At 52.1% G+C, this 22,771-nt stretch overlaps 2 protein-coding genes across 3 annotated transcripts in view; one reads left to right on the forward strand and one right to left on the reverse strand.

Moving 5' to 3' along the window:
- Window positions 1-10,036, reverse strand: part of CYTH4 (cytohesin 4) — a 33,087-nt gene extending 23,051 nt beyond the window's left edge. The window contains exon 1 of one of the 2 annotated variants that reach the window (XM_032138418.2): window positions 9,951-10,036. In XM_032138418.2, the coding sequence (XP_031994309.1) occupies window positions 9,951-9,969 (19 nt within the window). In that variant the 5' untranslated portion in view covers window positions 9,970-10,036. Of the gene's footprint in view, window positions 1-8,435; window positions 8,469-9,950 lie in introns of those variants that run through there. The other variant, XM_032138419.2, reaches the window with a different exon arrangement.
- CIMIP4 (ciliary microtubule inner protein 4) overlaps window positions 1-22,771 on the forward strand; it is a 302,707-nt gene that overhangs the window by 2,743 nt on the left and 277,193 nt on the right. The gene's annotated exons all lie outside the window — the stretch shown is intronic.

Here is a 22,771-nt window from a genome sequence, read left to right on the forward strand (position 1 = left end):
TTATGGCCACACCTGGCTGCAAGGGAGGCTGGGAAATGAGCCTGTAGCAGGGTGGTCCTGATGTCCTTACTATGTAAAATGGGGAGGCTGGATTTGGGGTATATTTTATAGTACCTGCCCCCAGATACTGGGGCTCAGAGAGGTGAGGTGACTCAACCAAGGTCCCACAGGGAAAAGGTCACTGAGCCAGGATGGGTCCTTGAATTGGGCTGACTCCAAAGCCTGTGCTCTTTCATCTCCACTTGGAAATGAATGAAATGAAATAAGATTTGTGTGTGCTGGCATTCTCTGCAAGGTGCTATGATGATGCCCACAACTAGGTCAGCTGTGCTATCTTCATGCTTCATGGTGGCTTCTGTTTCATCCACAACACTCTCTTTCTCTGAGTAATATGGCCTCCCTATTGCTCAGAGAGAGAGTCCTCATCCTGAGCCTGGGGCCTCCACAACCTCTCCAGCCTTGGCAGCGAGACTTATTCCCTGCCATTCCCAACAAGAACCTGCCAGTCCAGCCTGCCAGCTCCTCCCTGCTCCAGAGCCAACCAGGACTCGGTCCCACTTCCCCGTATTTGCCCAGGCAGCTCCTGCACTCTGTGATGCCTTCTCCTGTCTGCCTGCCCAAATCCTCGCTGACCTTCAAGTTCCAGCGTTGGGAAGTGCCTGGCCACATTGCTTAAAGGTTTTACAAGGATATACATCATTTCCCCCAAAAGAATGCAGAGGGAATGTTGAGCGCTCCCTTTCCCTACTTGTCTCTCTCATGACTAAGCAGTTATCGTGGATGTTGAGATTAAAGCCCCATGTCGAGATGGCAGGGCACCAGGCTAGATGGAGCCCAGGTTCCCAGGCAGTGGTGTGGAGAAGACTCATCACATACACCTGGACCACCTACCCATTTGAACTTTTCGGTGAGACAGAAATCAGTTTTGAGACTGTTTTGGTCACTGTTCTTCTGAGTCTCTTTAAGCAGCTAAACCTGAGATATACCTAATACAGCATCCTCATCTGTGAAATGTGAACCATAACCCTTGCCTCACAGGGCAGCTGTCAGGAAGGAAAGAGCTAAACTTTTTCAAACACCCAGCAAGAATCCAACATATGCTGAGTCCAACATGTGTACAATGGGTGCTGTGTGCATCTGGCTCTTCTCTTCAGGACCAAGGCACCATCCCCCCAGCTGCTGCGAGGAAAGCCTGCTGATGGCTCACAGCTGAATCCCTCCCCAGACACTAGCCTCAGCCAAAGGGAGGTGCCACACCCAGGAGTTCCCCTGACCAAGGGCAGCCACTGTAATAAAAAGCCAAGACCCAGCCGGGTGCGGAGGCTCACGCCTGTAATCCCAGCACTTTAGGAGGCTGAGGTGGGCGGATCACGAGGTCAGGAGATCAAGACCATCCTGGCTAACACGGTGAAATCCCATCTCTACTAAAAATACAAAAAATTAGCCGGGTGTGGTGGCGGGCACCTGTAGTCCCAGGTACACCGGAGGCTGAGGCAGGAGGATAGCGTGAACCCGGGAGGCGGAGCTTGCAGTGAGCCGAGATTGTGCCACTGCACTCCAGCCTGGGCGACAGAACGAGACTCTGTCTCAAAAACAAAACAAAACAAACAAGCAAACAAAAACCCAAGACCCCTTGCCTGGTTTCAGGACCTGCCCCAGTTTTCAGATCCAGAACCTCAAGACTGAAGGAGAGGCTGGGTTCCAAGGGAAGAGTCCTGCAACATTGTGGCAAGTATATATGGCAATGACTCCCTCGTTCCACATTAAAACACCTGTGGCCATTCACTCCAGCAACTGTACACTGGGGAAAGAGGAATAGCCAAACATTCTGAAGATTGTTGGACACAGGATCCAAGTTGACATCAGCACTCAAGACTGAAGTGTCTTCAAGGCCACATTTGAGTGGGGGTACATAGAGACCAGGTGATAAATGAAGTCCTGGCCAAGTCCAGCTCACTAGGGGTCTGCTTGATTCATGGCCACTTTCCTGGTCTACAGATGTAGAATTGGAATGGACATCCTTTGTACTTGACCCCATATTGGTACCTTGGCCCACGGGGTCAGGATCATTGTTGTGGGAATAGCTATTGGGAAATTCATGAAGCTGACCCATCTTCCCCACAGCGAAGAGAGTAAATAAAAAACTATATCCTGAGGGGAATGGCAGGTGTGGGTGCCACTCTTGAGACCTAACGGATGCAGGAGCAATGGCCCTTGTCACATCCCTAAGCACTTCCCCAGTCGGGAGGATGGCCTGCTTCTTCCAGCTGCTTCCTTCTAGCAGAGAATTATATACTATGCAGAAAACAGTTCCTGGAATGGCACCGGGTCCTGGTAGAGATAGAGTGCCAGCCCACGGAACATCATGTAACTAAGTAGCCCAGATGGCTCCATCTGACTCACTAAGTCAGAAGGTCAAGCGATCCCAGTAGTAACCCTTTGTGGTGGTACGTCCAGGAGCAGGTGTGGGCAGAACAAGAGGGCTCCAGTAGGCTCCAGGGACAGGTGGCCCAGACCCTCATGTCACCTGCTGCTGGTGCCCCAGGGCCTGTCCCTCTGCTTACACCATGACCACATGGGTGGGTCCCTTATGACTTTCTGACAACAGAGGAAAATGCCCAAGGTTGGTTGCAGAATGAGTTGGCTCAGAGTTTGGACACAAGTGAAAACCAGGCAGCTACTGAACTACAGCCCTGCTCAAAGGTGTCCTGGAAAGACAGTGGTGAGGGCAAGTCCTGCCAGGGCGCAGGGCTTCGGGCAGGGCACCTGGCCATCCACTTCCTGTGGAAAGAGAAGTGGCTTCTTGAAGTCAGAATATGCATGCATCATGGGCAGTGGTGAATGGCTTGACTTCTTGGTCAGAGGCAAGAAAGAAGGAAGATGGGAAGATCAGAAACACAGAAGTCAGGAGAAGAGGCAGGTGGATGACCCCGTGGGAGCGGAATGTCCACTCTGCCAGCAACAGGGATGCGTGCTGAGCCCATCGTTTCTCCAGAAGACCAGGGGGCAAATTGATTCCACAAAACCCCTTCTATTCTGCAAGAGTCAACAATCCATCTTGCCTGGAGTCAACACGTGTTGGAAATGTGTTTGCCTTTCCTGCCCACAGAGCCTCAGCCAGCACCACTCTCCAGAGGCTTAGGGTGTTTGACCCACCAACACAGCACACCGCGTAACATCACAGAAGACCAAGGGACGCTCTCTACAGCAAAGGTGGTCTGAAGTGAGCACGTGGCCATGAGATCCACCGGTCCTCTCTAGCATTTCACCAGAAGGTGCTGACCTGATGGAGGGGAGTGATGGGAAAGGCTTGAGAAGGTGCAGCTGAGGTGTCAGCCTGGAGGTGATATCTGCTTGGATGGGGCGCCATCTTCCAGGAGGCACCATACTCCCTAAATCTACCACTACTGTGTGGTGCTCTGTCTCCAGCAGGTGGTCCACAAGGGTCCATGAACTCTGGACTTTCGTTTTTTTCTTTTGTTTTGTTTTTGAGATAGAGTCTTGCTCTGTCACCCAGGCTTGAGTGCAGTGACGTGATCTTGGCTCATTGCAACTTCTGCCTCCCAGGTTTAAGTGATTCTCCTGCCTCAGCCTTCCCAGTAGCTGGGATCACAGGCATGCACCACCAGTCCCGGCTAATTTTTGTATTTATTTGTTTATTTTTTTGAGACGGAGTCTCACTCTGTCACCAGGCTAGAGTGCAGTGGCACGACCTCAGCTCACTGCAACCTCTGCCTCCCGGGCTCAAGGGACTCTCCTGCCTCAGCCTCCCCAGTAGCTGGGATTACAGGCATATACCACCACGCCCAGCTATTTTTTTTTTTTTTTTTTTGAGATGGAGTCTCGCTCTGTCACCCAGGCTGGAGTGCAGTGGCGCGATCTCAGCTCACTGCAAGCTCCGCCTCCCGGGTTCACGCCATTCTCCTGCCTCAGCCTCTCCGAGTAGCTGGGACTACAGGCGCCCGCCACCACGCCCGGCTAATTTTTTGTATTTTTAGTAGAGACGGGGTTTCACCGTGGTCTCGATCTCCTGACCTCGTGATCCGCCCGCCTCGGCCTCCCAAAGTGCTGGGATTACAAGCGTGAGCCACCGCGCCCGGCCTTTTTTTTTTTTTTAGAAGGAGTCTAGCTCTGTCACCAGGCTGGAATGCAGTGGCACGACCTTGGCTCACTGCAACCTCCGTCTCCCGGGCTCAAGGGACTCTCCTGTCTCAGCCTCCCGAGCAGCTGGGACCACAGACACGAGCCACCATGCCCAGCCAGTCTCTGTATTTTTAGTAGAGATGGGTTTCACCATGTTGGGCAGGATGGTCTTGATCTCTTGACCTCACAATCTGCCCACCTTGGCCTCCCAAAGTGCTGAGATTACAGGCGTGAGCCACCGCGCCCGGCCAATTTTTGTATTTTTAATAGAGACGGGGGTTTCACTACATTGGCTAGGCTGGTCTTGAACTCTTGACCTCAGGTGATCCACCTGCCTTGGCTTCCCAGAGTGCTGGGATTACAGGTGTGAGCCACCATGCCCGGCCCACTCTGGAGTTTCTTTCTGTCTCTGCAGGTCTAGAGTTCCTGTTTCCAGGAGGGAGTTGGCGGGGACACTTATACCAGGGGACAAAGCAAGTGTCTCGTGACACGTTAAGCTCACAAACACCTACTCCATGCCAGTCTCTGTATAAGTGCTGTCATTTAATCCTCTTTGAAGTAGGTATTTTCCAGTTTGAGACACTGAGGCTTAGGAAGGCGAAGTGACTTGCCCCAGGTCTCACGCATGGGAAGTGGCAGTGCTGGGATCCGCACCCTGGTTTGCTGACGCCCACGCCTCTCCCCCAGGAGAGGTGGATTCTCAAACTGTTTGGGACATGCAGGGATGGAAGGTGTAAGGGGCCACCTGTGTGGAGATGCAGAGCAGGGACAGCTGGGGAGGCAGTGCTGGAAGCTGGCTCCGGAATTCTTCCGGCAGGAGCTGGCCGGGAGGCCATCGGTCTCATCCAAGGGAAAAAACCAGTCTCCTTGGGCTGCCTTGGAGGTGAACAATCCGATTCTGTTTTGTTTTGTTTGTTGGCTTTATACAGTTTTCCTGTTGGCCTGGGGTTGTGTTTCTGCCCAGGGCGCACCTGCTGGAGTAGGCTGATTCCTGCTGGAGGAGGCTGGATTCCAGACTGGCTGCTTGTCTGAGAGAAGCCAGGGTAGGCTCAGCATTCCTGCGGATGCTCCAAGGTGTGGATGGCCAGAAGTGAGTGATGGGGCTCCTGAAGCTCATCCTAGGCCGACCTTCCTGCTCCCTACGGGGCTTCATCAGCTTCTGGCTCCCACCTGCCTTCAAGGTTCAGGGGATCATTCACACATCCTCTGTTCCAGCCCCTCCTCTGAGCTTCAGATCCGACCATCCCCTATGTATTAGTCACCACCGCTCTTGTCATTGTGCCCAAAATTGAACTTCTAGAATGCCCCCTCCTCCCCATCCTCTTCCTGAATTCCTGAGCTCTGGAAATGGTCCACATTTCCCCAGGAGGCACCCTGACACCCATCTGGCTCTCACCCCTTGGGTCTCCTCCATCACCAAGTCCTGTCTATTTCTTTCCCCTTCCATGGCTCCACTGTCGTCTCAGCCACTATCACTTTGCTCGGGGGGACTTCAGGGCTTTCGGATGCCTCCCTGCCTCTTCTACCCATTCTGGACCAGTTTCTCACGGCATCCTATTGTCCTGGGGACAAAGACCCCAAATCTCACCAGTCCTGCAGGTGTGTCCCCTCCACACTCCTCTCACACTGCGCCCCTCCCCTGTCCCAGCTCCGTGCTCTGCCTCCCTGGCTGCCCTTCATTCACTCCCCTGAGCTCTAGCCTTCCAAAAGCCTTTGCGCCGCTGTTCCTTGCACCCAGAATGCCTTTCCTTCTCCTCTCTGTCAGCAGCCCGTCCTTATCTCCTACTTCAGATCCCCTTTCAGGGGTCCTCCTGGGTTCCATCTAGGAGCCATCCCTGCCCCCACCCCTTCCCATTCCCCACAGCATTTCTGGGATCTGCATGGCTCAATAACCAAGCCACGCCCTTGGTTAAGGAAGGCATGGTGGCTGAGCACTTATGGTGTGCCAGGCCCTGTGTGTTCCAGGCTCTTCCCGTCAACTCTCTCATTGAATCCCACAACCACTCCGAAAGGAAAGGTACTTCTAAGCTCATCCTACAGCCGAGACCCCTGAGACTCAGAGACATGAAGTGTCCTGCCAAAGGTGACACAGCTGGAGGGTGGCAGAGCTGGGATTCACATCTGGGTCCATCTGGGGCTTGGAGGCTTACAGCGCTGATGTTGATCTTCCAAAGCCTGATCTCTCCATACGAATCATCAAACACCTGTCGGACGCTAAATCTTGGTTTCTGACGGGGTTACATGTTTGAGAATAAAGGCAAGATGCAGAATGATGCCTGCAGTTGTCCCCACCCAACCCCTGCAAAGCCAACATTGTAGAGCTGGGGAAACCGAGGCACGGTTCCCAGGGGAGTGGGATTGCATGGGAACAGTGAGCAGGTTGCTTGTATTTTTACCGCATACAGCTCCTTTCATACTCCCTTGTGGCTGACAAGTGTGTTCGTGAATCCTCAGTCCCCGGTCCCCTTCTGACGGGGGTCCTGTCCCCAGTAGGTGGCAACTGGCCAAAGCATCTGAATCCACATGAGGGTGATGATGGTCCTGGGATTGCTGTATCTTACCTGGTGCACACGGAGCCTACTGACCCTTCCTCTATTTGTTAAAAAGAGGAGATTCCTCCCCATTTCAGAGTTTCAAGCACTGGTGTAGGCTCATGGGATATGTTTTTTGTTTGTTTGTTTGAGATGGTGTCTCTTTCTGTTACCCAGGCTGGAGTGCAGTGGCATGACCTCGGCTCACTGCAACCTCCACCTCCCAGGTTCAAGTGATTCTCCTGCCTCAGCCTCCCAAGTAGCTGGGATTACAGGCGCCCGCCACCATGCCCGGCTAATTTATTTTTGTATTTTTAGTAGAGACGGGGGTTTCACCATGTCGGCCAGGTTGGTCTCGAGCTCTTGACCTCTGGTGATCCACCTGCCTTGGCCTCCCAAAGTGCTGGGATTATAGGTGTGAGCCACCATGCCTGGCCGGGAGATGTATTTTTAATACTAATAATAATACACACAAATAATAAAATTACCACCACCACCACCACCACCACCACACACCCCATTTCCTTCTTACTTATCTCTGTGCTTCTCACAGCCTCGCAAGGTGTGACACGAACCCCCACCCCAAGCCCACAGGCTGGTGCTGCCCTTGCGCCCAGGCTGGTGAATGTGCCCATCTCCCCGGCTCCTCCCCACTTCCTCTTTGTCCTTCCTCTTTCCCATCGTATTTTTAGAAATCTTTGAGCTTGCAGCCCTGCTTCCAGGACAGCTGGCCTCACTTCCCCTTTCCAGGGCAGGAGGAGGACGCCATCTCAGGGCCCCAAATAAAGAGGCCCCTCAAAGTCTCAGTAGGAGGGACCCTGGGGCAGAGGGGGTGTGGGTGGAGCTGTCCCCACCCCAGCCCCACAAGCCCCACAGGCTCTGCGGAGTGTGGCTTCCTCTCCCCCAGCCGAGCTGGCTCTATTTTTAACTGCACCTGCCTGTCTTCTCTGCACCAGCGCAGTGCTTGTCTTTGGCCACACTGGGGCTTTGCTGTCTGGCCCTCTCACCTTCCCGGCAGGCCCTGGGGGAGGGTGCCTTACCTGCTTCCGGACACAGGCCCACCTCAGGAGAGGAGGGGAGGCAGCCCTGGGGGCCCCTGAGTCACCAGCCTGTCCATAATAAAGGTGAGAAAACTGAGGCCTATAGAAGGAAGAGACCATGGCCACTGGCAGGGTGGTGCAGAGCTGGAACCTGAGTGAGGTCCGGCTAACTCCCAATCCCCGCTTCCCCAGGCCAGGCCAGGATGATGGCACCCACGTAGAGATGACAAATTGGAACTCAGAGAGGGGAAGTCACCGGACCATGGAGAAGCCCCAAATAAGACCCAGTCTGGGCAACAGGGAAATGACCTTTCCTCCCTCCCTCTGGCCTCCTCCTCCAGGAGGCCTTCCCAGATCTCCTCTGCCCCAGTGGGAAAAGTTGCTTCCTCCCATCTGTAGGTCTGTGTCCATTTGCACAGCTGGGTCAGAGTCTTGCAGGATCTGGCTCCTGCCTCTCCATCCCACCCCCAGCATTCCAGACCAACACCTGTCCCCCAAGGTTAGGCCCATGGCTGGGTCACTGCTGTCCCTAGCACTGCATAGCACACTGGAAGGTCGTTTGTAGAGTGAATGAATGAAAAGACCAACTACTCAATGGAGAACCCATTGACCCCATTTAATCCATTGCTGCATTGACCCCATTTAATCCATTTCCTCCCCAGTACCGGCTGAAGCAAAGCAGAGACTCCCCTCCCCTGCCCTCTCCACAGCCCCGGCCAACCTGGGGCTCTGTCCCGCAGGTTCTCATTCCTGCTCTGCTGCTGACTGGCCGTGTGACCTCAAGCAAGTCAGTCCTCGTCTCTAGTTCACCTCTGGGAGCCTCAGTTTCCTTATCTGCAACATGGAGACAGCCATCCCTGTAACCTCAGTATGTTAGGACCCGAAAGGACAAAGCACCCTGCTGGACACACAGGCGGGGGGGTTGCATCTCAGTGGGTGCCCTCCCCGCCTCGTCCCACCCTCATGTCTGCTGAGAGGTGCTGCCCCTCGCTGGGTCTCCCTGTGCCGGCCAGGTGCCCCCCAGCTGTGCTCACTGAGCTGTGATTTTGGGAGCCCCCAAAGCCCATGGGAGAGGCAGGGGTCAGAGAGTGAGCCCTGGACAGGGATTCAGGGGACAGGATTTGGTCCTGCCCCTGCCTTAGAGAGGCTGTTTTCCTCTCTTGGCCTCTTTTCTCCCTTCTGCCACTGGGGGGCTGTTGAAATGGATCAGTGGTTCTCTGTGTTCCCTGGGGCCCGAGGCTTCCATCTGGGGGTGGGGAGGATGGGGGATGCCCAGTGGGCGGGGCCAGGCTGCTCCACATTAGGTGCATTTGAAGTAAGCGTGCTCCTGGACAAGGCTGAGGTCATCTGGACCTGGGGAGCAGACAGCTCCCACCAGCCCTTAGGCTCTGGAGTTCCAGCAGCCGTGTTCACCAGAACTGTTGCAGCTCTGGAGCATGCTGACATCCAGGGTGCAGAAACTTGGCCCCTCTTCTGGGCCTTCGATTTGCCTCCCAAAACACGACCCTGATGTTCTTTTCCTCACCATCTTCGCAGCCTCCTTTCTCCTCTTTCTCCCCAGACACATTGTCCTAGTAGTTGGGGAGGGTTTCAACCAAAGCCTCTGTTGCTCACTCCTGGCCCTCCCCTGGCTCTAGGCAGCGTCCTCAGCCTCCCCAAAGACCACCCCCACCCCCGGGGGCCAAAAAGGGACCTCAAGGCCCTTGTATCACCCAGACAAGCATCGCCATCACCAACATCCCATCATCATCTTAATCACAAGTCACTTTTCTGAGTCCACCTCTGAGCCTTTGGACTGGCTGTTCCTTCTCCTTCTGGCTGGAATGTTTGTTCCTTGGAAAGCCCCTTAGCTGACACCTTCCTCAGGTCCCTCATTAGATAGCATCTCCTCTTGGGGCCTTTTCCACCATGCATTCCTGTCCTCCTTATCCTGCTTTACTGTTCTTCATCCTACCTGCCATCAACTGACATATGGCATCACATCAGAGTCACTGCCGGTCTCCCCATCTAGAGCACGAGCCCATGAAGGGGGGAACAGCGTCTGCTTTGCTCACTGCTGTGTGCCCAGCCCCCAGAACACAACTGGACACCTAGGCTGAGCCCACAAATGTTTGCTTCTTGCAGCTGCATTTCCCAACTGCGCTGTCTTCCTTTATCTAGGACCCTGTGAGGCAGGGGCTGCTGTCCCCTTCTAAAAGCACCCTGAGGCCCGGAGAGGTTGGTCGCAGTTGCTTACCTGGGTGGCACAGGTCCATTCCGACGCCCCTGGGGAAAAGATGACCCGTGCTCCTGTCGCTTGCCGACCCAGCTGCTGCTCGGGCTGGCCCGGCAAGGATGCGTCACCTTGACTGTAACAGGCCCCTTCCTGCTTGCCCCGCCCAGCCCTGTGTGGGGAGGAAGTCAGTCCTGGCCCACTGGGGTCTCGTGTGCAGGCTTTTGTCACAACAGCACTTCCTAAAAACTGGCAGAGTTTTGAGCAGCAGGGACCTTTGCCAGGCAGGGACAGAGGTGGAAACAAACAAACAAACAAACGGATGAAGTGAGGGGAGGGCCAGATAAAAAAGAGAAAGACAGTGAGACACAAAGAAACACACAGACACATACGCACACACACACGTACACACGCACAGACACCGAGGGCAATGTTCACTGAGGACGAACATTTTCCAGGGGACCATGGGCATTCACCTGGCAGCCTCCTCACATATATGCCATAGGAGCACCCAACTTGGACAGTCCTAGCAGGGCCCCCTATGTTCCACCCCACAAACTCTCTTCCAACTCCCACTTGGGAAAAGACAAATGAATTCAGTGCTAGGAAGGGCTTTGCTTCCCTTCAAAGAAATATCTGGCTTTTTCTTGTCTAGTGAACAATCGGGTAATATGTTCCGCTTTCCTTCTCCCCCAGGCTGCTGGGAAACTCATCGTCAAATCCAAAGCTCATCGACAGCTATTCTATGATGTCGTGTGAACTTTGGGGCCTGACTCAGCTGTTTGACTCTCAGCTAGGGCTAGTCAGCCTCGCTTTGCTTATCTCTGAAAGGGGAATAACACTAACTTGGGGATATGGAAACCATGGAGTGAGAGGATGTGTCGGAGATGCTTGGGACACAGTAGGTGCTCAATAAACACTTTCTCCTTTGATTTTAATTTTCTTCTTTGGTTAAAATGTATCATGTTATTCCTTGTGCCTTTTCTGGCAGGTTGGTTCAAATCCTTTCTGGAAAAAGCTTTGCTGTAAAGACACAGATATAAATTAAATGTGAATTCCCTATGACTTCAGGACACATGCAGAGTTATTCATCTGTTTCCCCATTACTCTCCAGGCCCCATGAGGGCAAGGTTACCTTTTGTGTTCTGGTGTGTGGTAAAATGCTGGGGACACAGAGGGTGTGCAAGTGTGGAATGAATGTACAAATGAATGAATGAATGAATGAAGGGAACGTGGTGGAGATCATGGTGGATGTGAAAGCTAGCTACAAGTTCACCTCCTTTTCACTATGCCGCCGCTCCTGCCATCAAGGGGCAAAGCCTATTTCTCCTTCCTTGGAAGCTGAGCTGGCCTTGGGCGTCTCTTTGACCAATAGCTTGTGGCAGAAATGATGTTCCGTGATGTTTGAGTCTGAGCTTTAAAAGGCCTTTCAGCTCCTGCTCTTGTTCTCAGCCCCCTGCCCGACTACCATGAGAACAAGCCTGGGCTAGCCTGTTGGAAGACGGAGGACCACAGGGAGATAGGCTGGGCTGTCCTGGCTGTCTCCTGGTTGCTGCCTCATCAGTGAGGCCAGGGGACACCAGAAGAAGAACCATTAAGCAGAGTCCCACCCAAACTGCTAACCCATAGCACTGTGGGAAATAATACATTTTTGTGGTTTAAGCCACCAACTTTTGGGACGCTTTGTTACACGGCCAAAGCTTGCTGATACAGAAGAAATCCAATGCTGTCATTTCCTCGGAGAGAAAACTGAGGCTTATTTCTGGGAAACGCTTGATCAAGTTGGAACTTGAGTGAGTGCCAATTCAGGCCCAGAAGCCAGGCCTACTAAGTCCATGTCTAGTGTGCTCAGGACTTTTGAACCCCACTGCTTCTCCCCCACCCTGCCCCCACCTGGGTTCTTGTATAACTCATGGTTATTTTCTGGAAAACTTGTTAAAATTATTTCCATGGTAAACTAGATTTTTCTCAACTGCTTTGGGCCTGAGGCACCACAAACCATGCCCTTGGCCATTTTAAAACTAGAAATGTGAGCTGGGCATGGTGGCTCACGCCTGTAATCCCAGAACTAGAAATGTGAGCTGGGCATGGTGGCTCACGCCTGTAATCCCAGTACTTTGGGAGGCTGAGGTGGGTGGATCACGAGGTCAGGAGATCAAGACCATCCTGGCCAACATGGTGAAACCGTGTCTCTACTAAAAATACAAAAATTAGCTGGGCATGGTGGCGGGCACCTGTAATCCCAGCTACTTAGGAGGCTGAAGCTGGAGAATCGCTTGAACCAGGGAGTCGGAGGTTGCAGTGAGCCGAGATTGCGCCACTGCACTCCAGCCTGGCAACAGACTGAGACTCCGTCTCAAAAAACAAAACAAAAGAAAAAACAAAACAAACAAACAAAAAAACCCTAGAAATGTGGAGAAAGGTATATATAATTCCCTGTGCAGAAAGACTTCACACTGCACGCTGGAGACTGCTATCTTTAGAAAGTTGTGCTTCGGCCGGGCACGGTGGCTCACGCTTGTAATCCCAGCACTTTGGGAGGCCGAGGCAGGCCGATCACGAGGTCAGGAGATCGAGACCACCGTGAAACCCCGTCTCTACTAAAAATACAAAAAAAAAATTAGCCGGGCGTGGTGGTGGGCGCCCATAGTCCCAGCTACTCGGAGAGGCTGAGGCAGGTGAATGGCGTGAACCCGTGAGGCGGAGCTTGCAGTGAGCCGAGATTGCGCCACTGCACTCCAGCCTGGGCGACAGAGCAAGACTCCGTCTCAAAAATAAATAAATAAATAAATAAATAAAAAGAAAGTTGTGCTTGCAAAGTTGACCCTTGGCTGGCACCTGGGAGCTTGGGTTTGGAGAGGGCTCCCACCACCCTAACTGATGAGAGTGGCTTACTGGGCCTGCCCTGTTTGCCTAGCGTCCCTGGTAGCAACCCATCTCACAGGTGCTTTCACGACTTGTTGCTGGAGGAATTGAGCGTGTCCCGTGTGACTCTGTTGGGAGCAGACTCTTGAAAGCTGCACCTGGTTTCCTCTAGACTTTGCCACGGCGCCTTTGCCGATTTTGCTTTGAGTCCTTTCGCTGCCATGGATCATAGCCGTGAAGTATGACCATGTGCTGAGTCCTGGCAGTCCACCTAGTAAGCCACTGAACCTGGGATGGCCTTGGGGAATGCTGCCTGATCTTGCAGCTGATCCAGTAAATGTGCCTTGCCCAGGGCCCGGTTTGGCATCTGGCATTTCCCTTTTGTCTGATGGATGGTCACGGTCATGTGGTTCAGCTATTGTTACTGTCTTATTCTCTAAGACATACCTCAAATACCACCTCCTCTGTGAGGCCTGTTGTGATGACACCTCCCCTCCCTCTTTCCCACAACGCTGGTCATGTTTAATAGCTTATATGCAGACAGCCGGGGAGGGAGGGACTCTTTCACTGTGAGCAGCAAAGAGTTTGGCAGAACTGACTTCATCATTTTCTCCGTCACTCCTTGTCTAGGTTTGGCTGCAAGATTTGCTGGGAATCAATAGCACAGGCAATGGGGAGAGAAGGAAGCCGGACCCAGGGGAGCCATGGAGAACTGGATTCGAATCCTGACTCAGCTCTTGTGAGCTGTGTGATCTTCTTCCTTCCCCTCTGAGCCTCATTTTTAATCATTTTAAATCATCTACAAAATGGAGACAGTTCAGGGTAGTTTGCCTACATGAAACAGAAAACCCAAATAATAATAATGGTTTAAAGAAACTAGAGGTTTATTGATCTCTTACAAGAAAGAAGCCTGAAGCGGGCAACACAGGGTTTCCCTGTAGCAGCCTAGGCATGGATCCAGGATCCTTCTAACTTTCGGCTGCTGTCCTCAAGTTCTCTTCATGGTCCAAAGCAGCTGCTTGATCTCCAGCTATCATGCCTAAATTCCAGGTAGGAGGAAGGATGAAAATGGGAAGGAATCCCCTTAAAACTCTTTCTGGCCTGAGATCAGTCCTTCTGCACCACATCGGGCTCTGGTTCCCACCTGTGTACCAGGCAGGGGATTCGCAGTTGGTTCTGGGACAACAAATGAGAGTCTCCAAACACGGGATCTGGGAGGTCCTAAAAAAACCACCACTGCTATTTCTGGAGTGCCTGCTATGGAGTGCCAGACACCGTGCTAAGTGCTTGTCATCTCATTTAACCCTTTCTGCCATCCAACAAATTACATTATTACAATCCCTCTTTCATAGATGAGGGAACTGAGTTCAGAGAGGTTAAGTCACTTGCCCAAGGTCACACAGCCAGGAGGAGGCAAAGTTCAGATTCAAGCCCTGAACTGTCTGACTTCAGATCCCCACACTCAGCTTGTACAAGCATCACTTTAAACAATTCAGAAGTTCACTGGCCTGCCCTCCTCCCTCCCTGCTCTTCCTTTGAGGGAGAGATAGGAAGGGCCTAGCACCTGAATCAAATCATAGCAAAATCATCTGGGTAACATTTTCTGTTTGTCCAAAAGCTCAGAATTCGTCACGTGATGCCAATGGCCCAAGGGCGAGAGAGATGGAAGAAGCTTAGAGGAGGTCTAATTCCATGGCCTCATCTTACAGATGGGAAACGGAAGCTGGGAGAGGGAAGGGACTTAACAGAGTGAGTTAGAAGCAGAGTCTGCCCTTGAGCCCACTTTGGCTGCACAGTCAGAGTGCCCATCCATCCATCCATCCATCCATACATTTATTTATTCCTTTGATGTTTATTGAAGGCTGCTATGAGCCGTGCACTATTCCTGGCGTTGGCACAGACAAACGTCCTGCCCTCATGGGGCACATGGTTGAGTCACTAGGCCAGATGGGAGGTGGCAGGTGGTGGGCAAGGTGTGTGTTGGGGGAGTGAATCCTCTCTGCAGTCCTTCCCCTTTCTTATTTTCTCTGATTTCCGATTTTTTCCTCAAGGACTCAGAACTGGAGACAGCGTCCTGGAGGCTTGCAGAGTGGAGCATCCCAGCATCTTGAGACTGCTGAAGGTCTGCCTGTGAGCCTGAGCTGTGGGTAGGGTTTCCAGAGCACAGATCTCTCCAGATGTGCCTGATTTCCCCCAGACCTGTCACTCCTCGTCCAGTGACCAAGAGCACGGCAATGGGAGAGAAGGAAGCTGGATCCGGGAGGGAGGGCCTGCGACCCAGTAAGCCATAGGCGGGGATGGGGGTCAAGGGCAGTGGGGCACATGCTGATGTTCAAGTTCTAGGACTCGCCCCTAACACAGAGGCTCCTCCTAGCACCACTGATAATCAGAGAATTGGGGAAGAGCTCAAAGCCTCATCGGAGAGCGAATGGTTAAAAAAATTGTACCGCGTCTGGATGATGGGTCAGTGCGAGTCATGAAAGAGAAGAATTACGATGTAGGATTCAAGCATCTACTTCCAATTGTATGTAATGGTAACTCAGACCAGCTTAAATGGGAATTTAGTGGCTCAGTCTCTCAACAGTCTGGAACGGGGTTGGCCTTGGGGATAGAGATAGCAGAGACTCTTTTTTATTTTTATTTTTTAAGATGGAGTCTTCCTCTGTTGCCCAGGCTGGAGTGCAGTGGTGCAGTCTCGGCTCACTGCAATCTCTGCCTCCCAGGTTCAAGTCATTCTCCTGCCTCAGCCTCCCAAGTAGCTGGGATTACAAGCACCTGCAACCATGAATGGCTAATTTTTTTTTTTTTTTTTGTATTTTTAGTAGAGATAGGCTTTCACCATGTTGGCCAGGCTGGTCTCAAACTCCTGACCTCGTGATCTGCCCTCCTTGGACTCCCAAAGTCCTGGGATTACAGGCATGAGCCACCGTGCCTGGCCTACCCGAGACTCTTAAGTGTCCTTGTTCATTCTCTCCCTCCCTCTCTGTCTCTCAGTTCCAGGCTCACATCAAATCATCTTTGATTTCAGAGAGAGGGCTTACCAAAAAGAAATTTCCCAGGAAAAGACTGTGATTGGCTAGGCCTGGGTCATGTGCCCCACCCCTGGAACATTCATTGCAACAGCGTGGGAGAAACACCATGATGGGTCAGGCCTGGGTTATGTGCCCAGCCATGTGGCCAGAAGGGAGGTGAGAGGGGATGGACAGGCCCACCAGAGCCACGAGGTGAGGGGCATTTCTCTAAAAAAAGGAAAGCTAGGCAGATAAAAACAACAGACATTCACTCTTGCTAGGTATTTATTTATTGAGACAGAGTTTCTCTCTGTCTCCCAGGCTGGAGTGCAGTGGCAGCTCACTGCAACTTCTGATTCCCAGGCTCAAATGATGCTCATGCCTCAGTCTCCCGAGTGGCTGGGACTACAGGCACGCACCACCACGCTCAGATAATTTTTTGTATTTTTTTTTAGTAGAGACAGGGTTTCACCATGTTGGCCAGGCTGGTCTCGAACTCCTGGCCTCAAGTAATCAACCCACTTCAGCCTCCCAACGTGCTAGAATTACAGGCATGAGCCATCGCACCCGGCCCCCTCTTGCTATTTTTGATCCTAGGTTATATTGATAAACATGGAAAGTTATCCTCAACATAGAACTGCGAATTTGTGTGTTTCCATGTAGCCTGGGGATCGGGAGCCCAGACTCAGGAGCCAGACGGTCTGGGCTCAAATTCCAGCCTTGCCACTTTCTTACCATGGTCTTAGGTGATTGATTTCACCTCCCTGAGCCTCACTTTCTTCATCTGTAAAATAGGCATAATAAGGGTGCTTGCCTCATATCATTGGTGACGGGATCTCTGAGTCAAGCCGTGTCAAGCGTGTTGGAGTGGCACTCGGTCTGTAGTCAGTTTTTGACCGATGTTAGCGGTTGGAGAGGCCTAGAGCAGGGGTTGCCAGCTTGAATGCCCTGAAGGGTGAGACAATAAGCAAATGAGGGGAGTGGGCCCACTTAGGGACACAGCGGGGAACGGTGGGGACTGTAGCAAAATGGAGTGGCTTGGCCCTAACTGACTGCCACCGTGGAGAGACAAGAGTACAGCATGGCTGGTTTCTCTGTTTTGCATGGCTGCATTCATCTGCTTTTGTGTGAGATTCATCATCAAGTAGTCTGACAAAATGGCAAAATGCTGAGCTGGAGAGCATGGTGGAGGCCAACACCATGGGCTGGATGTGGTTCGTGCCTCACCCACTCACTGCCTCCCAGGTAAGCAGATGATGAAAGATCTTATCTGGAAAGGACGGTCACCAATGTGGTGACAGTCACTGTCCCTGTGTTGTAGGATTTACGGTGATTTGAATCTTCTTGGTATTTAGACGTTTTATTAATCACCACCAACAACGAAAAAGAGGGTAGGAGCTGTGGGGAAAAGGGGTTGGGAGGAGCATGGGGAGAGAAGGTGGAGAAGGTGGTGGTCACATTCAGGGTGCTTGCAGGAGCCCAGAAAGTCAGTCTCCGCCTGTTAACAGGCACCAGCCTTGATGCCTAGCAGAGGCTGAGCAGGGTGGGGGCCAAAGCTGCCTTCTCCTTTTCTCCGTAATGGTGTTCCACATAGGTGACCTCCCTCTTGCCTGAGAACCCCTGGAGTTGGGTTCAAATCCCAACATCACCAGTGTGGGAATTGCGACTTTACCTCTGCATCTGTGTCCCTGTCTGCAAAGCGAATGTAGTCATGCCTCCTTTCCTGTGTAGACGAAGGGATTGCAAAAGCAAGCCAGGAAGGACATAGCCCAGCTTCGAGTGACAAGTGTGCCACACACGCGGATGTCTGAGCACCTGGTCCTGCCGTCTGGAGATGGTGTTCATTCTGGATCTCTGGGCACTTCAACCCAAGCGTGGGACTCAAGTGCTGAGATTTCAAATGGAGGGACAATTTGAGATGGTGAGAGCCACCATCTCATACCTCGTAGATGGTTATGAGTTCTGAGCCAGGCTGACAGCTGGGTGCTGGGGACAGAAAATTAAACAGCCAGCACCCGTGCTCTGAGATAAGCCCAGGGCACAGAGGGGCTCTTACCCCATTCAGTGAGCATGAATGCCCATCCGGAGTCTTGGCTGTTTGGTCTGAGGATTGAAATCAGTAGTTTGACACTATCGAAGGTCAAACAGGACTTTTTGAGGGAGAGGGTGAAGAGAGGGTGTCCCTGGCTGTAGGAACAGCCAAGTGCAAGGGCTGGGTGGCTTGAGAGGGAATGGAGAGGCACTGGGCTCGAGTCTGGTCTAGTTCTGCTTTGGGTCTCTCCCTCTCCCCTACGCCCCTGGGCCTCTACCCTCGACTCAGCTGCTCCCTGACTCCCACTTCCCCTTTCCAACCAGGCAGCTGTAGTTTTGGGACTGGGTCCTTTTCTGCTAGGGACAGTGCATGCGTGCGTATCACGTGCACGAAGAGGGGCCCTGGGTTCTGCCCCGCACCAAAGTCACTGCGGTAGGGGCCTGGAGGAAGCCCAAGGTCTCCTGCGGGCCCAGGAGGTGTGTCATGGGGTGGGATGGATGGAGGTTCCAGACAAACCAGGGGCAGCCTCTCCCTGTGTCACTCCTCCCTGAGGTCACAGATGGCTGCTGCAGTCTCAGGTGTCACATCCTGAATTGGCAATGCCTACCCTGGCTGTGCTCAGCCCCTGTGGCCAGGGTGGGTCCATGCTCACATCTGGATGCAAGGGATCCTGGGAACATAGCCCCTGGTACTGGCAGCATCAAGGTGGGAGGTGGGGAGGAGGGGGCTGCTGGTGGGAATGAAGGGACCAGCCTGTGAGATCCTAGCGGGGCCATCATGGGAATAAGGGGGAGCAGCAGAGGGATCGGAAGGAACCCAGGTGTGGCCAGAGGCTCCCAGATGAGGGCCTTCCAGGAAGTGACTGGCCATATCCCTGGCTGCTGGGAGGTCGTCTCCAATGTCCATGGGGTCAGCAGTAAGGGGCTGAGGGTGAGCGGTGGGGAGGAAAGGTGGGGAGGAAGTGGAGGGTGTGAGGTGGGGCAGGGATAAGGGCTGGGAGAGGTGGGATCTGCTGCATCCCGAGGGGGTGGGTTGAAGAGGGTGTTTTCAGGAAGGAAGCAACTTGACTTGAGTCAAGCTGCAAGAGGCCCAAGGTGTTTCTGAGTAGAGATGAGGAGGAGAGAGCAGGGCAGGGGAGGGACGGCAGGCTAAGAGGAAAGTCTGGAGGACCCTCTCCACACGGGGAGGGTAAGGCTGGCACCTGCAATCCTGTCATCTGAAGGCAACTGTTTCCCATTTGACACACCAGGCAACTGAGGTTCAGGGAGTCCTCACTGACAGGCCAGGGCTCCAGCCCAGAGTTTGGTTGTGACTTCTGAGTGGTCATGGTTAAGGCTGACTCATCTTTCTGGGACGTGAGTTCTAGCTCTTTCGGAGCCCACTCCTTCAGTGTTTGTGGGAGTCCTTTAAAAGACTGAAATCAGTAGTTAAACCCGTGTCCTTTTCAGTCTACCACGGAGTCTCATTATTTGCCCAAAAGTAAAATTGTAGAGCTCCAACCAAATGGATTCACACATGATCTCCGGTTACACATGATCGCTGGGTCCCTCTGTCCCCGTTTCTGCCATTGTGTTCTCGTGTCTTTGGCTTCTATGTCCACATTTATGGGCCCTGAGGCGTGGGGAGGCCACAGCTACTTGCTGGACACCCTCCAGAACCAACCCCACCCCAGGGCAGCGCTGGGGCTCCCCGGGTCCTCCTGCTTTGAAAACTGAGTGGCCAAAACATTTCTGTGGGCTCTAAGGGCAGGGCTGGGTGATTTTGTGTTTTGTGTTTCTTTGAGACAAGGTCTAGCTCTGTTGCCCAGGCCGGAGTGCAGTGGAGAAAACACAGCTCACTGCAGCCTTGACCTCCCAGGCTCAAGTGATCCTCCCACCTCAGTCTCCCAAGCAGTGGGACTACAGTCACATGCCACCATGCCCGACTGATTTTTTTTTTTTTTTTTTTGTAGAGACAGGGGTCTTGCCATGTTGTCCAGGCTGGTCTCTAAACCCTGGGCTCAAGGGATCCTCCTGCTTTGGTCTCCGAAAGTGCTGGGATTACAGGCGTGAGCCACTGCGCCAGGGCCAGGGCTGGGTGTTTTAAAAGATACTCAGAATTGGGTGCGGTGGCTGACGCCTGTAATCCCAGCATTTTGGGAGGCCGAGGTGGGCGGATTGCCTGTGGTCAGGGGTTCGAGACCAACCTGGCCAACATGGTGAAACCCATCTCTACTAAAAATACAAAAAAATTAGCTGTGCGTGGTGGTGTGTTCCTGTAATCCCAGCTACTCGGAGGCCGAGACAGGGGAATCACTTGAACCTGGGAGGCAGAGGTCGCAGTGAGCTGAGATTTCGCCACTGCACTCCAGCCTCAGCAACAGAATGGAAAAAACAAAAAAGAAAAGAAAAGATGCTCAGGATTTTTGCCTTCTGGAGTGTAAAGCCAGACAGGGGCACCTCAGAATTGGTTGCTTTGCATGTGAAAGTCATTTGCTCTCTCTAGGAATTAGCTAACCCCGGGAGAGGTGCTAACTCCTAGTCACGAGGTCCCAGATGCTGGAGTATCAAGAATATAGAAAGTAAGAAAATACAGTTAATATATTACATCTAGTTAGTACACTGGGCCGGTTTGGTTTCCTGCTGCATCTCCAGCACTTACAACAACCTGGCACACAATAGATGGTCAAAACATGCTTCTCGAAGGAATGAGGCTGGGGTTGTGTTTGTGAAGGGCTGATGTGTGTCACATGAGGTGCCCCGTCTGACTTTACACTCCAGAAGGCAAAATCCTGAGTATGGCAAAATCTTGGTTCACTGCAACTTCCACCTCCCGGGTTCAAGCGATTCCCCTGCCTTGGCCTCCGGGTAGCTGGCATTACAGGCATGTGCCACTATGCACAGCTAATTTTTTTGTATTTTTAGTAGAGGTGGGGTTTCACCATGTTGGCCAGGCTGGTCTCGAACTCCTGACCTCAAGCAATCTGTCCACCTCAGCCTCCCAAAGTGCTGGGAGGACTAGCTTCTTTCTGATGTCAGCCAGCAGCTCCTTGGATTCCGATGAGTCACCCTGGCTTTGAACCTCAGTGCCTCCACCCGTGAGCTGCAGCAGCGTCAGTCAGGCTCAGCATTCCCATCTGTAAAATTCAGATACTGTGGAATGTCTCAGCAGCTTGGGAAGATCAGAGGCAGCGAGGGCAGAAGACAGGGGCTGGCTGTGTTTTCTTGAGATTTAGGAAAGATGATCTTAGGGAGGGAAACTCAAACCTGGATACACACCAGCCTCACCTGGGGTACCTGTTAAGATACAGATTCCCAAGTTCTGAGTCTGTCTCTCCGATGGAGGGACCTGGAATCATTATTTCAAACATGCTCTCAGATGCCTGTGACCCCAGTAAGGGCCGTGCTGTCCTCCAGGTTCTGTAAAGATGTCAGGACATGCTCTGGGCTTCGGCCTTCAGTGAAGAAGTTCTTTTAAGTAACAAGGAAACCACTTCTTTGCTTGCTGTTGAGGGCATGATGTCACCCAGTGCCTCTTTCACCAGAGTATGTAAGAGCTTTCGCCTGGCATGGTGTTAAGAAAACCCATCTCGCTAAGAAACTGACATGCTTCTCCTTTTCCAGTAAGGAGAACTGAGTAATGTATCCTGTTTCCCTTTTTGCCCCAGCTGCCAGGAAGCTCAGGAGAATCCGAATCTCATCAGCAACAACTCATCATTTGGCATATTTCTCTCTGCTTTTCTCCTTGGTCTTGATCTTCTACTTTTGTATTCCTAGCTTTTTGTGTATGTGGGAGCTGGAGATTCTCAGTATAAAAGGAAAGGAGGAGGGAAGGAAGAAAGGCAGAGTAAAGATCTCCGTCATGGGAGACCACACTTAAAATTTTGGCCACCAGCCCGCTTTGTGCCCTCAGGTCACTCACTCTCACTCTCTGATTCCCTCTATCCTCCTCACCCCCGTCAGTCTCCCCTGCAGCCTCTCCTTTCTCTGTCTTCCCTGAAATGTTTATTCCCTTATTCATTCAACACCTATTTATGGAATACCTATCTGTTCTGCTCCATAACAAATGACTTTGAAACATCTTAGTGGATTTAAGCAGCATTGATTTTGCTCACGAATCTGCAGTCTAGGCAGGGTCCCCCTGGGAGAGCTGGTCTGTGCTCTTCTTGAGGTCGGCTGGGGTGTTAATATCTGAAGGCTCAAACGTGTCATTTCTGGGTGTTGGGGGAACACTAGCTATTTTCAAAATCTTCCCATCTAACTATTTTGAAATATACAAAAATCATCCCCTATAGACTTCCTGCTGTGTTATAGAACAATAGAGATGATTCCTCCTATCCGGCTGTCATTTCGTACTTGTTAACCAATCTCTTCTTCCCCTCTGCTCCCCGATCCCCTTTCTATCCTCTGGTGACCTCCATTCTACTCTCTGCCTCTGTGAGATCGACTTTTTAGCTCCTACATATGAGAGACAATTTGTCTTCCTGCGCCTGACTTAATTCACTAACACAATGTCCTCCAGGCTCATCTGTGTTGTCGCAAATGACGATATTTCATTATTTTTTATGGCTGAATAATATTCCACTGTGTATACGTACCGCATTTTCTTTATCCATTCATCCACTGATAGACACTTAGGTTGCTCCCATATCTTGGCTATTGTGAATAATGACACAATAATCATGGAGTACAGACATCTCTTCAACATGCTGATTTTCTTTCCTTTGGACATATACCCAGGAGTGGGATTGCAGGATCACATGGTAGCGCTAGTTGTACTTTTCTGAGGAACCTCCGGGCTGTTTTCCATAACAGCTGTACTGATTTACCTCCCCACCAACAGTGGCCGAGTTCCCCTTTCTCTGCATTCTTGCCAGCATTTGCCATGTTCTGTCTTTTTTATTATAGCAATTTTAACTGGGGTGAGATAATATCTTATTGTGGTTTTATTGCATTTCC

Source organism: Hylobates moloch, unplaced genomic scaffold (assembly GCF_009828535.3).
Source record: "Hylobates moloch isolate HMO894 unplaced genomic scaffold, HMol_V3 SCAFFOLD_19, whole genome shotgun sequence".
NCBI lineage: Eukaryota > Metazoa > Chordata > Mammalia > Primates > Hylobatidae > Hylobates > Hylobates moloch.